General features: G+C 37.1%; 1 protein-coding gene across 1 annotated transcript in view; it reads left to right on the top strand.

The window, feature by feature from the left end:
- Window positions 1-20785, top strand: part of MDN1 (midasin AAA ATPase 1) — a 131757-nt gene that overhangs the window by 27007 nt on the left and 83965 nt on the right. Inside the window, exons 12-27 of the mRNA XM_081139934.1 lie at window positions 3162-3257; window positions 4596-4708; window positions 5235-5383; window positions 5983-6043; window positions 10850-11061; window positions 11641-11744; window positions 13208-13352; window positions 13608-13704; window positions 14673-14786; window positions 15849-15996; window positions 16280-16390; window positions 17531-17682; window positions 18201-18379; window positions 18969-19177; window positions 19367-19513; window positions 20302-20443. Coding sequence (XP_080996060.1) covers window positions 3162-3257; window positions 4596-4708; window positions 5235-5383; window positions 5983-6043; window positions 10850-11061; window positions 11641-11744; window positions 13208-13352; window positions 13608-13704; window positions 14673-14786; window positions 15849-15996; window positions 16280-16390; window positions 17531-17682; window positions 18201-18379; window positions 18969-19177; window positions 19367-19513; window positions 20302-20443 — 2179 coding nt within the window. The remainder of the gene's footprint in view (window positions 1-3161; window positions 3258-4595; window positions 4709-5234; window positions 5384-5982; window positions 6044-10849; window positions 11062-11640; window positions 11745-13207; window positions 13353-13607; window positions 13705-14672; window positions 14787-15848; window positions 15997-16279; window positions 16391-17530; window positions 17683-18200; window positions 18380-18968; window positions 19178-19366; window positions 19514-20301; window positions 20444-20785) is intronic.

Raw genomic sequence — 20785 nt, 5'->3', positions numbered from 1 at the left:
CTCCTGCTTAAGAATAAAAGTGGTTCTATGTGCTCTTAAGACATTGACCAATTTTGATTATAAAGTGTTCTGGTTTCTGTCAGTTGGGACTGAGGAGAGAATAATGACCCAGTTTGGTTTGCAGTATCCCTGAAGTTACTTTGAGTAGAAAGGAACCTCACTTGGAGTGCATGTTTCAGCTCAGCTGAACCCTCAGATGCGGTTTCGCAGTCCTTTAATCTCGTTCTTCTCTCCAGTGAAGTCTTCCCATTATCCTACATTTCTTATGTTTCTTATAGGTAACCTTGTTTTGTACTTTTAAAATAAAACTAGCATTGGTAGGAATCCGCCTTTCTTTAGTCTCTATTTTAGGATGTTATTGTGTGTTTGTATATAAAACCACTTTATTGAGATATAATTCACTTCCCATAAAATTCACTCTTTTAAGCTGTACTATTCAGTGTTTTTTAATATATTCACAGAATTGTGCAACCATCACCACTAATTTTAGAACAATTTCATCACCCCAAAAAGAAACCTTGTACCCATTATCCATCATCCCCATATTCTTTTCTTTATAACCCCTACCAACCACCTGTCTACCTTCTGTCTATAGATTTGCTGATTCTGAACATATAAGTGGAATCATACAATACGTGACCTATTGTATCTGGCTTTTTTTATTCAGCATATTCTCTCAGTTAATTCATGTTCAATGTAGCCATGAGTCAGTGCTAAATACTGTTGAAAATGGGGAAAATAAAGGAAAGCAAAACGATAAAATATATTCCCCTATCTAGGGATTCCCCAGCACTGTTAAGACCTTGGTGTATCTTCCAGATCTTTTTCTATTTGTATAGGCTTAAGATCTCTTTTACTGTATCAGAGTCCTCTCTTTAAGACACTACTATGTTGCAGACATCACGCCAGTTGTTTTGCAGAATGTTCTGCAGAATGTTCCACTTTCTTGCTTTATGTGGTTGCTTCTTCATTGCTCTGACATCAACTAGTGTTCTTTAATTCAGTCCAATTCTGATAACTGACTACCTCGATTAGTGTAGACCCCATAGGTTCAAGGGCTCAGTCCTCTGTAAGACTGCCCCCACTTTAGACTCCAGCTGCAAGTATCAGGGACTCCCCATTATTGTGACCTACTAGTTATAAATTTAGGGGTTCCCATGACCTCAGGTTCAGTAATGGACTCACAGAACTCATTGAAAGCACAATACGGTACAGGTTACGGTTGTTTTGTTTTTTTAATTGTCCCCCTTTTTTTAAAAAAAAAGTCTTTATTGATTTCAGAGAGAGGAAGGGAGAGGGAGAGAGAGAGATAGAAACATCAATGATGAGCGAGTCATTGATCAGCTGCCTCCTGCACAGCCTGAATCAAGCCTGCAACCCAGGCATGTGCCCTGACCGGAAATTGAACAGTGATCTCCAGGATCATAGGTCAATGCTCAACTGCTGAGCCATGCCCGGCCACGCAGGTTACAGTTTTAATATGAAAGGAATAACTCAGAAACAGTCAAATGGAAGAGATGCGTTGGGCAAAGGCTTACAGGTCCCACGGACAAGAGCTTCTGTTCTTGTGGAGTTGGTGCATTACTATGTCCACCAACCAGGAAGCTCTCCAAGCTTTGCATGTCCAGTGTTTTATTGGGGTTTTATTATGTCATTGGCCATATGATTGAGCTCAGTCTCCAGCCCCTCTCCCCACCCCAAAGGTTGGGAGTGGAGCTGAAAGTTTCAACCCTCCAATCAGACATTGGTCTTATTGGCCTGGCCAGCATCACCCTTAAACTATCTAAGGGCCCATTCACAGCCAGCTTGTTTAGCATAATAAACTCAGGTATGGTCCAGAGGAGCTTTAGTGAATAACAAAAGATGCTCCTTACTCTAGTAATTCCAAGGGTTTTTGAAGCCCTATGAGTGGAATTAGGGACAAAGACCAGATAAATTCTCTCTTTTTTAAATGCTTATGTAAAGTTTATTGATATGATATACTTGGTGGTGGCAGAACCAGATACAGTAAGTCCTCACTTAATGTTGTTCATAGGTTTTTGGAAACTGCAACTTAAAGCAAAACGACAGATAAGGAAACCAGTTTTACCATAGGCTAATTGATATAAATGAGTTAAGTTCCTATGGCATACTTCTGATCACAAACTTCTAAATGAAGACCTCAAACACTTCTAATATATTAAATATTGAAATAAATGTGAACTATATATAAATCTAAGAAAGATTAATAAAAGCAAGTAAGATAATTATTTTCCAACCCACTTATTCCAGTTCAGGGTCATGAGCAGCTTTTCCCAGCAGCTCAGGGCACAAGATGGGACCCAACGCTGGACAGGGTGCATTCATACATACACACACACCCACTCAGACTCAGTTTACTGACATGTACATTTTTGGGATATGAGAGAAAACCGCAGTACCCATAGAAAACCCACAAATGGGGGAAATGTGCAAACCACACAGACAGTGGCCCCACTGGAATCGATTATTTTTTCTCAGCATTATAATGAAACGATACTGAACAAAATGATATTACTTGAGGATCTGCTGTATATTTATTTTGCCACACTCATGGTATCTTTTCCCTTGTTATTTTACCTGTCTTCTTTCCGGTAAATAGAAGTTTAACAAAATGCCTGAGGTATTCAGATTAAACTTTTTTGGGAGTATAATCCATTTTTGGTGATGATATGTACTTTTAATTTTGTTACATCAGAAGACACATACCTGGTTGGCCTATCAGTAGTTGCTCAGGTTGAGTACTGGGTTAGATCAAGGCAATGTGATTCCTTTATTGCCCACCAGGAGTTTCCCTTTATAGCTAGAAAGTAATGTTTTGGTGTTAATTTACGCTGTCTGAGAGTCCGTTCCCCCGTGGGCCATACCCCTGATGATGAACACTTATTGCTATTTTTGCCTGAATGAATTTCTTTTTTGTTTTTCCTAATCAGTATATTGATAGTAAAGCCTTCACATTTGTGTCCTATCTATATTATGTCAAGGTCCTTGAGTCTAGGGTTGGAACCTTATTTGTACTCTTCTTAGACTTGCAGAAATATTCCTGCTGGAATTTATGTTCCTCCCTTTTGTGACCAGGAGATTGACACTGTTTTTAATGTATTTTAAAAATCAGTCAGCACTTACCTTGGTTATTTTAATAGGCTCTGGACTGTTTCACAGCAATGCTTTCCAAGCATACAAGCAAACTGAAAATGGCAGAAGTCATTGGAAGCAAATTGAACATTTCCAAGAAAAAGGTATGCTATTTTTACTTCCCTGATGAAAGGAACTGAAGTATTTAGCTTTTTTGCTGGTCTCTGGTCCTTACCTGGAACAGCTTTTCCAATAACTGCTTCTGTCAGTGTTGCTCGTTTCATTACTGCCTCTCATGGCCATAAAGCTCTCACTGCCTCCTAGGTAGGTAGTTTCCACGTGCTCCACATTCTTAAAGTGAGCTTTCTGGTGTCCTATATCATACGCATGCTTTGTTCTCCACTGTTTTAATGAGCATGTTATTCTGTAGGTTATGGACTCAGGACTGGAACTGTGTCTTAGTAACACCTTTATAGTTTTATGCAAAAGTAGATTTTTTTCTGGCTTTTTATTACTAATATCTTCAAACATCAGAAAAGTTGAATAGTATCAGTGAACATCTGTATACACATTACTTAGGTTCATTGCTGACATTGTTAATATTTTGCCATTCTTGTTTTATATCAAAATACGTGTTTTTGGAGGAGAGAGCCTTTTAACAGTGGTGTTGGTAAATGGAGAAATGTATAGGGCCCCTCGAGGCAGATATCTGGCATTCCCAAATAAATGATGAATCAATAAAGCCTATGTCAGGAACTGAAATAGTTAGAGGCGTTCCTTAAGCTTCTAAAACTGTTGAAATGGTTTGGGCTGCAAGTAACAGAACTCCTACTTAAAGGGGCCTAAACAGTAAAATTATAGTAGGTAAGAGAAATGAAACTACCATTGACTTTGATCAGGATTCATCCCCGTTGGCTGAAGAGGGGTTCACCTTCCCTGAGTACTTTGGCCCTTTCACCTTACCCAAGCTGATAAAAATTTGGGTTCTTTAGGTTGATGACAAGGATGAGAAAGGAATAGCAGCTAGGTAAATGTCCTGGAGCATCTGTCTCAGCTCCTCTTTCTGCTTTGGCTGTAGATAGATGTACCATGGTTTATTCAGGTCACTGTTTCCTGCATTATGTTAGAAATGTAAAGTAGAAGGAGGCATGGCTGAAGAAAAATTACTTTGATTTTTTTTTTCATATATTTTAGGAGTAGAGTTTCTGTTCACTCTATTAGGATATGTCTGTGTTCAGGTTAGGTTTAGGCAGATCTCTAAATAGGCTTATTTGAATAAAAAATACTATTACAGGGAAACATTCACAACCAATGTTTTTAAGAACATTAGAAATTTGAAAAGTTAAAATATAAAGTAATTAAAAGCTAACCTGCCTATCTTGAAAGTATAAAGTGCCTCTTAGGAAAGGGTTAATTAGAGGGTCACAGTAAGCCTCATGGATGAGGAGATGTTTGAAGAGTATACAAAATGTTACTTAGATAAAACCTTTCCCCTCCCATAGGCTGAATTCTTCTGTCAACTTTATAAACCAGAAATTGTGATCAATGAGCTAGATGTGCAAGTGGGTCGAGTGCGGCTTCTACGGAAGCAGAGTGAGGCTGTTCATGTACAGAGGTAAGTAGGGTTCCTGTGTAACATATGAGAACTGTGGCGTTGTTAAGAACTTGATAGGCCTAGTCCAGCCCCTTTGAGCTAAACATGTATCTGAACTGTGATGTATCCAGTGCATTGGATAGTAAGGAACAGTATGTTCTATGAAACTAGATGAATTTTGGGGAAAGACTATTCAACCCACTACAACTAGTAACGATTACTCTCCAATTCTTCAGGTGAGGAAGTTGAGGCAAAGAGAAATTAAGTGATATGCTCAAGATAACATAGCTGGTGTAGATAATATCTTATTGGTGGTTTGAATCTCCAGAGCCTGGTAAAGTGCTAGGTGTGTACTCAGTGTTTGTAGAACGAATGAGTTCTGCATTTCATATGTTCTAAGGATATCTGTTATAGCATGAAGACAGTTACTCTGAATTGTCTTCTCATTCTTTTTTGCTGAGTCTGGAAAATCTGGTTCCTCAAAGCAACACATAGAGAGGTTTGTAGTCTGCTTCTCTTAACTGCTAACTTAATTTCCCCTTCCCAGGGAGAAGCTCACTTTTGCTGCTACAAGGCCATCCTCTGTTCTTATTGAACAGCTCGCGGTGTGTGTTAGCAAAGGAGAGTCCGTATTGCTGGTGGGAGAGACCGGGACTGGCAAAACCTCTACTGTACAGTACTTGGCTCACATTACAGGTAACTTCTAGGGGCTAAGCACTCTGTCCCCAGAAAATAAACATTTTACAACTACTGCCTTTTTTCCCCCTGAAAATGAAATCAAAAGAATACTGGAGTTTAACAGTGCCACCACTCTACTTTCCCTAGAAATAACCATGTTAATGGATTGATATTAACTTTTTTTTTGTTCTGCTTTATGGTCTGCAAATGCATATACATATGGATTTGGTTTTGTTTAGAAACAAATGGGGTTATGCTCTATGTATTCCATTTAGTTAAACAAATTGGACATCTTTAAAAACATCTCATTTCTATTCTTATGGTGAAATAATATTCCATACTAGACATTTATTCTAATTTATGGACATTGACTTTTGGAGGATTTTTGTTGTTTTCAGTTATCTGATGCTAGAGCAATAATACATAGCGATTCTTCTTATACATATCTCTGGGTTAGGTGAAATTTTTGAATCCTAAAAGTGAAATGAAAACATCAGAGGAAATGCACATTTAAAGATTTGCCCTATGCCCATGTCCGCAGGTCCTTAAGGTTCTCACTGGATTTTTATCAGTCTTTACATTTTTGGACTTATCTTTTTGCCCTTTCTTTTTTAAAGGACACCGCTTGCGGGTTGTCAATATGAATCAACAGAGTGACACTGCAGACTTGCTTGGAGGGTAAGTACGGCTTAAATTGTTTTCTTGTTTTGTGTTCACTGCTTGAGGTGGGAAATACTGTTCTCTTACAAAGCTCAGAATTAGCCTTGGAAAAATATTCAATGTCTTGTACTCCCACCCCAACCCCAGCAAGATATTTATTGGAATTTATTGATGAGCTCTTGTGTATATTGATGTTTCTCTACATTTTAAAGAACACTTGAGGTTCTGGTTCTCAAAGATCATGCTGAAAGTGGGAAGGGAAAAAAGATTAGTATGTAATCAACTAATATTTGTGTGTGCAGTTGCTTCTCTAAAACATATGTTCTGGAGTCATGCTGTCTTTGAGCTGGACTCTTCTGCAGTTAGATTGTCTTTGAAATATTAAGTAGCATCTTGGAGTCCTGCTTCAATTGGTACTTGCCCTTTGCTTACCCTCCCAACCCATTGCTTATATTTTGCTCTAAACATAATTAATTGTGTAATAATTAATTAAAGCTTTTAAAACAAAATAAACACAAAATTTATATTGTCTTAAAGTTAATTAGCTGAGGCTTATCTCTCTTAGTCTAATTCTACTTTCTGTTTGTTATTTCTTCCCCAGTGATCTTTCTACTTTGTATTTATTTTACTTCTGTTAAGTTGACACTTAATGCCTCCATTTCCTTATTGAAATACTTGGCAACCTGTTCTTACTGCTATATGGAATTTATTTAATTAGGCATATCTATCATACTTTGTATTTTTGTTCTGTATATATGTTTTCAGGAATATCCCAGTGTTACGTATTTTAACACAAATGGTATTAACTTCAGATTAATTGAGCATGGACTGGGTCTGTCTCTTTTAAAATTTTGTAGTGTTATGTCAGCCATTGCAAGTAGTTTTAAATGTAGCAGGTACACAGGAGCCCATTTGTGCCCTGATGAAATTGGTAATACGAAAGGTTGGAATCATTGTGATAACTGGAATTTTGTTTTGGTGCCAACTTGATGAAAAGAATATATATTCATTTTTCCATGTTAGTAGGTTAACTTCAGTTATCAAAAAAAAAAAACTTACATACACTTCAGTTTTTGTGTGGTTGCAAGTGTGCATTATTTCTATACTTTTGTATTACTAGAAAGTGGTATAAATTATATCTTTTTAATATCTAACATACTGTGATACATGGATGGACTCCCTTGCTTAAGAATTCTTGTGTATGAAATAGGAAGACCAAAAATGATTTTTTAAATGCAGGGAAGTGGAAAACAAATTCAGGAGTAGGCAGGGAGATGGGACAGAGAAGGGGCAATATTTCTATTTTGGGGATGTGTGGTTGGTTTCTTCTGTCCCATTGTTTTATAACTTATGTGAGACATATTTTGCATGTATCAAATACTAAAAAATAATACAAGAAATTTATAGATCCGATTAGTATGGTTTACAAATCTGTGTCTTTTAGATAGTTTTTTTAAAAAATTAAGGCAAAATACACTTTATAAAGGTAAGGTCTTAAAGACCATTAAAGTCTTAAACTACATTAATACAGATTGTGAACTTTGTTAGTTTACATACCCCTTGTTTTTTTATTGTTGTTAGTGTGGTGTATCTTTTCCTTCACTTAATTTTAACTATTTTTGTCAGTATATTTAAAGTGGGTTTCTGGCAGCACATAGACCTTCATATTGTCTGTGAGTAGAGAACTAAACCAAATTTCAGTAGAGTTGGGGGTGGAGGGAGCTTATGAGACTGAAAAAGAGCAGAGGACACAAAGGACTTAAAGAAGCGGATGAATTCATTCCAGAAAGAGAAAGTCCAGCACAGTCACAAAATACAGAGCAGTTTCCCAGCGCTGACTACAGGAAAGCACTAGGGGAGAGAGCCTCTGCAGAGAGAGGTATAGTCAGAAGGAAGGGGCCTTTGGAGAATTTGGCAGTGAAGGAAGGAGAAAAATGGAAGGGAAATTAAGATCATATAGAAATAAAACGGAGAGTCCCTGCCTGCCTCCTCCTCACCACCCATAGAAAGATCATTAAGAAAAGTTGCACAGGAGAGAGTAGGGCAGAAGTGCATGCTCACAAACTGGGAATCCTGACCCCAAAGTACAGAGCAGTGTTTATCATTTCAGGTACTCAGCATATACTGTCTTGTATTTGCTTTTACACTTCATGTTCTTTCACATATTATAATTTTGGAGAGTCATGTTCCTTTGTTTTAGCCATTTTCAAACGAATGCCTGTGTATACAGTCTCTGTGTATGTAGCAGGTAGGACCCAAGTTACTTTCCATGGGGGCCAGGTATTCTAGACACCCTCCCTAACTTGATGTTGCTCTTAAGGCATCTTTTCTCTGCAGAAGACCCTGCTCTATAAATGTTCATAGTTTGAGTCACCAGTTCTCCCCAGGTGTCAGGTTGGTTCCCATTGAGTATTTGTGTTATAGTTCATTTTGTTTTTTCTTTTGTGAAATATATGTATTATTACTCATTTTTAATCACTTGAAATATGTATTGACTTAACTGTTTCACCCACTATGAATGGACTTTTCTCTGAAGGAACCCAGTCTGATTTGAAACATTAATCCACTTCTTTCATTTATGAATTCAAAAAACTGAATCAGTTAGTAATTGTAATGATTATAACAGCTAACTCTTTAAAAAAACCTTTTTTTAAAAAAATTAAACCAACTGATAGTGGCACTCATGTGCCAGGTAGTAAATTGAATCCTTTATCTGTATTAACCCACTTGGCCTTATTAAGGACCATGAGGCACAGACTGTTAATTTTCTCCATTTTATACATGAGAGAACTGAGGCACACAGGAATTGAGTGCCTTGTTCAAGGTAATGGCTGGTCCATGATTTGAACCCGGCCAAGTCTGCCTTGAACATCTGTGTTCTCATTATTCTGCCTCAGCTAGCTTTGAATCCCATTTATATTATTATCTTTAAGACCAACAATTTTATTTAAATCAGGTGTATTTTAATTTCTTACCACTTCTGTTGTCCTTCTAGTTTATTTTCTTTTGCCTGGTCCAGTGCGTGGATCTGTCATCTTTACTTCCATTCCTAACCTCCCTGCAGCATGTCTGCCATTTAGTAGTTACAGTGATCCTTTTAAAGTGTACTCGCATCACATCACTCTCTTCCTCAAATCCCCCATACCCCTGACTTCTTAGTCCATTTAGAATATAATACAAAGGCTTTATTTTGGCCTGTAAGGCTCTTTATGATCTGGCACTGGCATCTCTCCGACATAATATCCTTCCTTTAGCTCTGCTGCCAAGCTCCAGCTACATGTGGTTTGATGGACCTTGTAGGTCTTGTTTACTCAGTGCCTAACACGTGACAAGTACTCAGTAAATTTTTGTTGAATACATGTAGTAAAGAAATGCTTTATTAATGTATTGATGCTTACTGGGATGTAAAAATGAGTTTTAAGTTCTCATGCTTTTTCTTTCTGGAATGAGACTCTTTGATATGGATTCTCAGTATCGGGGCATGGGGTTTTACTCACCTCATTGTTCCTTCCTCATGGGCTAATGAGTAAATACTATCTGTTCTCTAATGTGCTTGTCTGTTTTGAAACATATTTTGCTCTGGTTTCAGTTCTCAAATTATTTTTCTTGGAAGTAAAATTTATATCATCATCCTTGAATTGTAGTATTTAGTATCTTAGGCTATGGAAAATTGTATACTTGAGATTTTCCGGGAATAATTAGTGCCACTCAGACTACAGTTTATAGCTAGAGCAGTGCTTCTTGACTCTTTTCATTATTAAATTCCTCCCACAACCAAATATTAAAGTTTAATTTAAATTTCCTAACTCCCCAACCAGAGAAATTAAATGCTAAGGAATAAGAGAGACTAAATACTATGGAATAAAAAGTTGAGCTGTTGCCCAGCCAGGCGTGGCTCAGCGGTTGAGCGTCAACCTAGAATCCTGGCGATCGGGGTTCAATTGCCGGTCAGGGCACATGCTTGGGTTGCAGGCTTGATCCCAGTCGGGGGTGTGCAGGGGGCAACCGATCAGTGACTCTCCCATTATTGATGTTTCTATCTCTCTCTCCCTCTCCTTTCCTCTCTCTGAAATCAATAAAGATATATTTATTTTAAAAAAAAGTTGAGCTGTGGAGAGTCACAGACCATTGCAGTATCTAATATTTTTTTGCCAATATTTATCTCTTTGGAAGCAATACCTTTCCTCTCTCAATTGAAAAGGCATGAACTGATTTCAGTTTTCTTATGTAAATCAGTTTTAGATATTGTTGTGCTTTTATTCTAAAATATTCTCTAAAGTTTTTGGTTGATCTTCATAAAATATGTTTTTTCCTTAAGTCCTATAAATGATGTTTAGTTAAATATTAGTAAAATAAATGACATGCCTTGCCTTGGCTGTGTGGTTCATTTGGTTGGGCATCATACTGTGCCTGGAAATATTGCCAGTTTGATTCCCGATCAGGGGGAGTCTAGGAGGCGGCTGATTGATCTCTCACATGGATATTTCTCTTTCTCTCCCCCTCTCCCTTCCTCTCTCTCTCAAAATCAATGATAAAAATCTTAAAAAAAAAAAAAAATGACATACTTTTTCAGCACCCAACTAGGAATTTCAAATTTTTAAAATAATGTTTATCTAATACCAGTTTTCACCTTTAGTTTAGGTCCTTTAAACACAGTGCAAGTATACATTATAATTTAGAACTTTAATATAGATTTTAAGTACTTTGGTATTATTTCTGATTTTGAGTAAATGAAATCTTAGACCCATTCCTATTTTGTAAGTTTTGGTTTTTAAGTTCTATTATCTACAGTAGTTTTTTAATCACATTTACCGTTTGTTTTAGCTACAAACCAGTGGACCATAAGCTTATTTGGCTACCCCTACGGGAGGCATTTGAGGAACTCTTTGCCCAGACATTTTCCAAGAAGCAAAACTTTACATTCTTGGGGCACATCCAGACCTGTTACAGGCAGAAACGGTGGCATGATCTCCTCAGACTAATGCAACATGTGCACAAGTCAGCTGTCAACAAGGATGGAAAAGAGAGTGAAACTGGTAAGAATGCGACCTAGACTGCTAGTGAGAGGGTATAAGGCTGTGGCCCAATTAGCAGAATTAGGAGAAGATTTGGGGGAAGAATGAAGCAATATAAATTGGAGCTTTCTAAGACTTAAGGCCAAGATGACTAGTTTGGAAGTATTGCTGCTCCCGTGACTCTAGGCATGATTTCTGTAAAAACCAATGGTTGGGATGTTGATGTACAAGTACCACTTAGTGGTCAGTCACATTTCCCTAGAAAAAGATCTTATTTCCTAGAAGCTAGATTTCACACCAAGGGGCTTTTGGTAGCTCTATTATCTTCTCTGCTTTCTCATCTATAAAATGGATACAGGAGTGTCTCCTCAAAGGGTTGTTGTGAGGGATAGATCAGTTAACCACTACATATACATATGCATATGAATGAATTGACTAGTGTAGTGGCTAACACTTGGCAAGTGTTTGGACTTATTTTTTTATGTTTCTAAGGTATTTGATTTTTGTGTGAGTTTTGTTAATTGCATTTTTTTGTGTCTTTAAATGATACATATTACAATTCAAAGTGTGTGTTAAATTCTTATCTTTATTCTTTTCTAGGATTACTCCTAAAAGAAAAATGGGAAGCATTTGGTCTTAGACTCAACCATGCCCAACAACAGATGAAAATGACTGAAAATGCCCTGTTGTTTGCATTTGTAGAGGTATTTTGCTTTAGTTATTAAGACTAAGGGACTGCTGATTTGATGCAAGATGCAAGTTTTAGGCAGGCTTCTATTATGTATTCTGCTCATGTTGATATTTTTAGTGCTTGCTGTTCAAGACAATAAACACTTAATGAAAATACATTGGGGGAAGATTTTGAAAGATGTTCTTCATGAAAATTACAACGTCTTTGTGAGCACTATTATTTTTAAATATGGAAGTTGAGGACAGCTGGTGAACTCTTTATTGTTTCCCAGCTGTATGTGTGGTGTGAGAGCCAGAGCAAGTGCACTAGGTTTGGGTCCATTCACTTTAGGCCCCATTTTTTATTCCAGTGCATGGGTACCTCTATTGTCGTCTGTCCTGTGACCCTGTAGGAAAGATCAGCTTAATTAAATGTCCATGACTTAAGCTTTTAAAATTTTCATTTTTAAAATTTTTTTCTGTAACACCCTTTGGACCATACCCTAAGGGAGGACAGAAGGTCCCTCAACCATGTGTGTTCATCAGTGTGGGAAATTTGGTCATCAGTGCTCATTCTTGGTTTGATTATTTCTAAAATAACCAGTTAAAATGTGTCTAGTGCTCTCAAAGTAGGGTATATATCTATTTCATGACTTAGCATTACACTGGAGTTTATAATACATTTGTTCTTTTTTAAAATTTAATTAAATTTGTAGAAGATTCTTTTTTAGGATCATTATAAAAACAAAGGTATGAAGCAGTTTAATAACTTAAGTAAAACAGTTCAGTTTTTGATGTGTCAGCTGTAAAATTTATTTTTTATTACTTTTGGAATAGAACTCAGAGATAAAATCAGTAGAGTAGAACTAGGGAAGATTCATTTTTATATTCTTCAGCAACTGCGAAAGGCTACGCATTATAACTGCTGCACATCCTTGATTTAACTCTTTATCTGACCTTGGTATAGCTATAGCTTGACCTATATTTATTTTGGGTGCTTTTAATAATTATCTGGGTACTTTTTAAATTTTTTTATTTGAGAGAGCGAGAGAGAGACATCAGTTTGTTGTTCCACTTATTTATGCATTCAGTGGTTGCTTTTTGGATGTGCCCTGACTGGGGATTGAACCTGCAACCTTGGCGTATCCGGATGATGCACTAACCAACTGAACCACCTGGCCAGGTCCATCTGGGTACCTTTAAACATCTAAATACATTGTTGTTATTTACCTCACATCCATATAATGAGATAATCTAGTTTTTTGCATTTCACTGTTAGGCTCAAAGATATTCCCTTGATCCTTTTAGACATTTAAAAAAAATTGGTCTTAACTCTGACTGCCAGCTGGCAGCTATTTGACATTTAGGGCATAAGCTCATCAAGTTGGAGAGATTTGCCTTTGCTTCTGTTTTCTAACCCTGCTTATATATAAAGTTTTTGGTGAGTGTGTCCTTAATTTGAATTGGATCCTTACCATCTTACTTTATCTTCTTCTAGGGTACATTAGCTCAGGCTGTAAAGAAAGGAGAGTGGATCTTGTTGGATGAGATTAATCTGGCGGCTCCAGAAACATTAGAATGTCTCAGTGGTTTACTTGAAGGCTCCTCTGGCTCCCTGGTGTTGCTAGATCGTGGGGACACAGGTAGGACTTGATCCCCTTGGGGTCTGACTTGCTGCCTTTTAGAGTAAGAATCTATTAGGTGGATTACATGGGCCACCCACTTGGATTTGTTTATTCCATAGATATTTATTTTCTGTAAATGTCCTATTGTTGGGTGGTATGGGGAATTCTTGATTGACCCAGGGTCCTGTGGAGTTAGATAGTCTTCCCCTAGGGACCTGTGGCTGATGACTTGATTTTACAAGTTGTTGAGAATTTGTAATTTTCTCTTAACAGAACCACTGGTTCGTCATCCTGACTTTCGTTTATTTGCCTGTATGAATCCAGCAACGGATGTGGGCAAAAGAAATCTCCCACCAGGAATAAGAAACAGGTGAGGGGACATGGCTGGTTCCTGGAGACTTCTTTTAAAGTTCTTCTTATGTGATGATTGGTAATATGTTTAACCAGGCCCCATAACTATGCTTGAAAATTCTTTTTTTTATTTTTGATTTTTGTTACTTGCAAATTCTTGACCACTGATAGAGAATTGTTCTTGTTTGTCATATTCCTTTCCTTTCTGCAGGTGGTGGGAATACGGAACACTCCAGAACACTGGAGAAGTTTTCTTTTGGGCTGTTAGTGTGACACTTAATGGCTCATGGATATTGTCAGAAACAAAAATCTTTCCTTCTTCAAATAGCTTTGTGGCTACTGAAAAAACACCTTGTAATGATATAACAGTATAATAGCATAAGTGCAAGTTAGGAACAAAGTTCTCTTTCATGAGGCTAATGTTTTGTAAAAGGTCTTTTAAATTTCAGTGTTCATCATTAAGCACCGGTTGATAAGAACAGGGGTCTTAGTTATTGGTGTTTTATGTATGTAGTGCTTGGGAAAAGATAAATGACCTTATTTATTATTGGTAACCTTTTGTTAAGTTTTAAGTTTTAAAACAGTGTTAAAATTGTATTAGATCCCTTCTCCCATTAAAGTAATAAAAGCTTCTTAGGAAATTTTTTTAAAGTACAAGTGTATATTTTCCTTTGCTCCAACTTTCATTTTTCACAGTGAGGAGGCTTTAGTGTTCCATGTATTTTTTATTACATGTACTCATGATCAAAAACACCTATAAATAGAATATTTCATTTCAAAGAAAAAATAATGGTCGATTTTTGGTAGTAGTTAACATTTTTTTATTTTGTTATGGTCAATTTGTATCTTAAGTTCAAAAACTGTTATATTTTATACTAGAAACAGTTACAGTGAGTTTACATAACTTATGGCTTTCATTTTTTATTATCAAAATAATTGTGTTAACTTCCTAAATATGCTTATTATATAATAATAATTGTCTCAAAGGTTTACAGAACTTTATGTAGAAGAACTGGAAAGTAAAGAAGACTTACAGATTCTTATTGTGGATTATCTGAAAGGATTGAGTGTGAACAAGAGCACAGTGCAAGGAATCATAAAGTAGGTGTTTTTCAGGTTCTCTTTATAAACTTTCCTCTAAACATAAAAATGTGTCTCATTTGTATAATTCCCCCCCCTTTTTTTGCTTCTAACTGGAGAAAACTAATAGAAGGATTATTCCTTAAATTTCTGTTTTAAAGTTGGAACCTTAGGAACTCCCTGTATTTTCCTAACAAAAGAAAGAATGTATAGCTAGATTGTAAATATTCAGGCCAAAGCCCATTTGGACAAGGACTTGGGTTTCATCTGTGACATCTATTTGGTTACACTTGATCTTGTGGTAGCTGGTCATGAATTTCTTGCTCTTTATATTTTAGTCTGAAACTTTTTCCATCTTATCTTCTGACTTCTAAAATGTATGCTAATGATAATAGTAGTTGGTCACCATATCTTTGTGTTTTTTAACATTTTGTCATTATTGATTATAGCTATATCCAAAGTCTTTCAAAACACCATGGTTTTGTTTTTCTGTATGCTTATTCATTGCCATTATGGATTTGCCCCTCATTAGAGCCGACTCTGGAACACTGTGTTTGGACTCAGTATATTCTCGTTAAGATCCTCTTATATCCCAGTATCTTTTCATTATGAATCAGAATTTTTTCCCCTCCTTGTTCCATGCATAAAGAAAATTGATCTTCATTTATCATTTTGAAAGAATACCTCTGAGTGTGTGAAAAATAGATTTAAAAAAGAATGAGAGGTTTTGATGCATGCTCTAGAAAGTTGTATGTAATCTCTAAAAATGGCTTTTGGACCTTCTATAGAGAAATGGGGAAAATGGCAAAATAAGGAATACTTACTAGTTAATAAAATCACCTTAGCCCCGGCCAGTGTGGCTCAGTTGGTTGGGCGTCGTTCCGTGCACAGAAAAGTCTTTGTTTCAATTCCTGGTTCCATTGCCTGGGTTTCAGGCTTCATCCCTGGTAGGGGATGTGCAGGAGGCAGCTGATCAATATTTCACTCTCACATCAATGTCTCTCTCCCTTACCCTTTCTCTCCCTTCCTCTCTCTCTAAAAATTTAAAAAATAAAAATCACCTGAAGTGCATCCTTTTTATAGCTTCTACAGAGATGTGCGGAAACAGTCTGGGACCACATTGGTGGACGGGACTGGCCATAGACCTCACTACAGCCTTCGGACTCTCTGCAGGGCCCTGCGATTTGCAGCCTCCAATCCGTGTAGCAACATCCAGCGCTCGCTCTATGAGGTCTTTCTAAAGTCTGGGTTTGGATGGAGCTTGGTGGATGGGCTCACTATGGGGAGGGAGGGAGTTGGGATGCATATTCCAGGTTTGCTGTGCTTTCCATTTAGTCAGATTAGCCCAGAACATTTTATACCAGAGCTACCCTCACCTTTTTTCTACCATGGTATTATATTAAAAGTTGTTCTGGAAGCCAACCCCACCCACGAGGTTGAATTTTGTTTCTGAAATAAGTTGTCTGTCATTGCAGAAGAGTAATTAGTGTTATGCATTTCTGTGTTTTTCCTAGGGTTTTTGTTTGGGTTTCCTAACACAGCTTGACAGGGCATCACACCCAATAGTTCAGAAGCTTATTTGTCAACACATTGTCTCTGGCAGTGTTAAAAGTCTGCTGAAGCAGGTATGTATGTACGTTTGTTTTGACTTGTTTAACAAATGAAAGGCTGAATTATCAAAATTTGAACTGTTTGGGTTTTTTTCTTCCACAAAACTTTTTTCTACTTACAGTTCTGTTTGAAAAAGTTAAACAGTAGATGGTAAAAATTCCCAATAATCTGCCTTGGCTGGTGTTGCTCAATGCCTAGAGCTTTAACCTGAGCAATGATGAGTCTCGAGGTTTTGATTCCAGGTCAAGGGCACATACCTGGGTTGCAGGTTCTATCCTAGGCCTTGGTCAGGGCATGTGTGGGAGGCAACCAGTTGATGTTTCCCTCCCTCTTCCCCTCCCCCACCTAAAATCAATTTAAAAAATACAAATAAAGAATAAATTCTGATAAAGGTATGTGTGTGTAATTTGTCAAGGTAAATCATAATATGTATCTGATATAAATTATATAAATGAGATCATCTCATAAGAATGTTCTGTAGCTTCCTTTCTTAGCCTGTTTAGAATGTAGGTTCAAGTCAGGGGACTAAGTGTTCTAGAAGAGCACTTTTTTGTAGCTATAAATCTGACCACTATTTGACCATTTTGATCTATAAAAATAGCAATTTTGTGTAAATCAACTTAATAACTTTCACTGTATCTTTAAAAGATTGCAGTATTATCCACAATGTTATCTATAATAGATTAGTTTCTCGGAGGGAGGGGTTGCTTTTATTTTTAAAGTCTTCCAGGGGATTCAGATGAAATAATGCAAAGCCCCTCTCACTCAATACAACACTGGCCCTATTTTGGGGAACATGATTTATATGAAATACATATTTCTGAACAAAATACTTCTTCAGAGTGGGGGTTTTGATAGGTAAGAGAATAGGACTGAATCATAAACTATCTGAGAAACTAACTTTGATTTAAGTTTTCCCACAAATGCACCTACCCCCACCTGAATTTAAAAACCAATACATGTCATTTTCTTGTTCTTATTCCTCAGAGTAATTTTATTTCCATATTTCACCCATGGGTTTTAATGTTGAAAGCATCCAGAACAAGGCAGGATTCTTGGTGACAACTTCTTTTCCTACTTTACGCCCCTCTCTGAAAGGATGCCATAGTTGTCATGGAACTGTGGGTTATTTCTTTAACTTTTGTGTCTTTCAGCCTATTCCAGAACCCAAAGGAGGTCGGCTTATCCAGGTTGAAGGCTACTGGATTTCGGTGGGAGACAAGGAACCTACAATAGATGAGACATACATTCTCACATCTTCTGTCAAGCTGAATCTGAGAGATATAGTCAGAGTGGTCTCTGCAGGGTGTGTGGAACTTTTCCCTTGCTGCTCTGAAGTTTTATCATCATAGACACTGATTACGTTCTACCCTTACTTCCTTAACTTTCAGAGTGCTTTATTATTTATTGGCTAAATGAACTGTCAGTTTTCTCCTGGCACAAATCAGTGTTTCTGGTTGCCCTTTTAGTGGGGACAAGATGGATAGGGATTATTTTGGCCATTTTTAAGGATGCTTTTCAGTATTTTGTTGACAAATACTCAACCACCATTATTTGTTAAGTGAATAATAGCTATTCCCACCTACTATTTCTCACAAGTGGTTCGAAAGAGGTTAGGATTTTTCCTCAGCATTTTCTCAGGAGCTGTTTTTACAGAGAAATTTCTCAGGGCTTAAGAAATATTCCATTAGTAGTACATAGGTATATAAAAATGTTCTTTTATAATGATGTTAAATGATATAGTCATTCTGTTTTAACACTATTGAATTAATTCTGGTTTTTGTCTTTTTTTCTTTAATTGCTTTGTTGGCTGATTTTTTAAAGAACTTACCCAGTGCTAATTCAGGGAGAGACATCAGTTGGTAAAACAAGCCTGATCCGGTGGCTGGCTGCAGCTACTGGTAACCACTGCGTGCGTATTAACAATCACGAACACACGGATATTCAAGAGTACATTGGTTGTTACACATCTGACTCCTCAGGGAAGCTTGTGTTTAAAGAAGGTAGAGTTACTATTCTTTTTCATGTGTGTCAGTGTTCATTCCTTTAGACTCATTTCTCCAAGTAATCTTTATTCTTTCCAGCTGAGGCACATGGGCTGTTGCCATTACCGCTGGTTTTTCTTTCTCCCTGAGCTGTATGGTGGTTAAGGAGTGATAGTTAGAGGTCCAGCTTCCTTCGGGCCCCAATAAAATCTTGTCAGCTGTAGGTAGGCAGGACTAAGGCCAAGTTTTGAAGAGTAGTTGAACTCCTCCTTCATTTCCTAGAGACTCAAAAGAATTGGGTGAGCATTGAACAGAAGGAGGCTGAGAATTGATATGAGAATGTGGTGATTTAAATGAAATTAAACTGCAGAGGGAAAAATAAGTTGGAAATGTGATCAGCCTTAACTTCCCCTCTATATGAAATAAAAAGGACTATTTTAATCGGAAATTGTGCTGCTTTGATATTTAACATCACAAATTATTTGGTGGCATGACTAGTTACAGAGAGTAATTTGCTTTGAAATTTAATGATGATACAGTATTTGTTGATTTGCATAAAACTTTTGACTAATTTATGCACTAATTCTCAGTATTTATTTCCTCCAAGGTGTTCTTATTGATGCTATGAGAAAGGGCTACTGGATTGTTTTAGATGAACTGAATTTGGCCCCTACTGATGTGTTAGAGGCACTGAACAGACTGTTAGATGATAACCGTGAGTTGCTCATAACAGAAACACAAGAAGTTGTTAAAGCACATCCTCGGTTCATGCTCTTTGCTACCCAGAATCCCCCAGGACTTTATGGAGGCAGAAAGGTTTGTAGCATTTGTCTCCTTACTCTTATTTGTTACTGCATTGAATAGTAAATCTTTCTTGGAAAGACTGAGATTTTTTTTTTTACCTCTTTTGAAGGGTGTGTTTTTTTGTGGTGAAAAGCAGAGCCTCCATTTTGGAAATCAGATGAAAAGGCCCTTTTCATCGTGTGTTTTCTGTGCCTTTCCTAGGTGCTTTCTAGGGCCTTTAGGAACCGGTTTGTGGAATTGCACTTTGATGAATTGCCAAGTTCTGAGTTGGAAACAATCCTGCACAAGCGGTGTAGTTTGCCACCCTCTTACTGCAGCAAGTTGGTTAGAGTCATGCTGGACCTTCAGGTAGTTCATCTCTGCGTCACTTAACTTAGTTTCTAAAGGAATGTGTTGATTAGACTTGTTGATCAAAATTAGATAGTTTCCTTGGGTAGAAACAGCAGTTCATGGATGTGTTATTTTTTCCAGGTAGGATCTTGTCTTAAAAATGCATCCCATTAATATTTTTTATTTTGTTTTGTAAATCAACAATTAATACGTTAAAAAATTTTCTGGTAGTTATATGTGATGACAGTTTTCTATTTGTGGATAATATTGGAACATTTTGTCTAGTAGGTGAATTTGGCATAAACAAACTGCAGTTTTGTTTTTTAAATGGATATGTTCCTTGAATGGACATAACTGAAGAGACCCTTTTTGTGTGGCTCTCTGTTGTCAGAACTGCAAAGCTACAATTGTCTCCCCCCCCCCCCAATATCCCATTTAATTTTGGGGGTTAAAAGTATTCTTTATCAGAATTATACACTGTCAAGTTACCTTTCAGAAACCTAATAATAATTAAAATTTTTACTACTGTGGCCCCATATTATGGGATTAATTTTCCTGATGTTTGCCCATACCACATTTGTATTTGTGATCTTTTTCTGTATGGCATGAGATGGAGTTCCATTGTTTATTTACATTCTTTTACATGAGTTTGCATTTTTCCCCAAATGATTACACCCGTTTACTTTTTTAAACAATCTTAGTGGAATGAATAACTTTTATGAGAGCTTAAATTTGTTAAGAATTTTATGTATGTTTTACTATATGCTTGACATTGTTCTTTTTCATTCGTTTTCATGTGTTAATAGTCCTATCGCAGAAGTTCTTCAGTATTTGCTGGAAAGCAGGGCTTCATCACCCTTCGTGACCTGTTTCGATGGGCTGAGAGATACAGATTGGCTGAACAGACCGAGAAGGACTACGACTGGCTACAGCATTTGGCCAATGATGGTATGCTTTCCATCATCTGCTCTCATACTGTGACGTTATATCAAATATCAGCCTTTTTTATTAAAACAAACCTCTCCCAAATTGTGGTCAATATGTACATTTTACTAGGAATTCCAGAAACTGAGCCTTTCTCCCTCAAGTCCCAACTGCTTTTGTAAGTGCTACTATTTCTGCAGGCCTCTGTGCTAACATGTTTTGGTTTCTAAGGTGTTCTCATTATTTCAGGTGGCCACATGTGGTAGTCAGGATATGGGCACAATGCCTTTAGGAGTTTAGACAGGTGGTTGGTGGTGTCTTTTGGACCATTTGTCTGAAAGTGATGCCTGTGGAGAGTTGTGCTCT

Source organism: Miniopterus schreibersii (assembly GCF_964146895.1).
Source record: "Miniopterus schreibersii genome assembly, chromosome: 6".
Lineage (NCBI taxonomy): Eukaryota > Metazoa > Chordata > Mammalia > Chiroptera > Miniopteridae > Miniopterus > Miniopterus schreibersii.
Note: the sequence above shows the minus strand (reverse complement) of the source record. Positions and strands in the feature narration are given on the sequence as shown.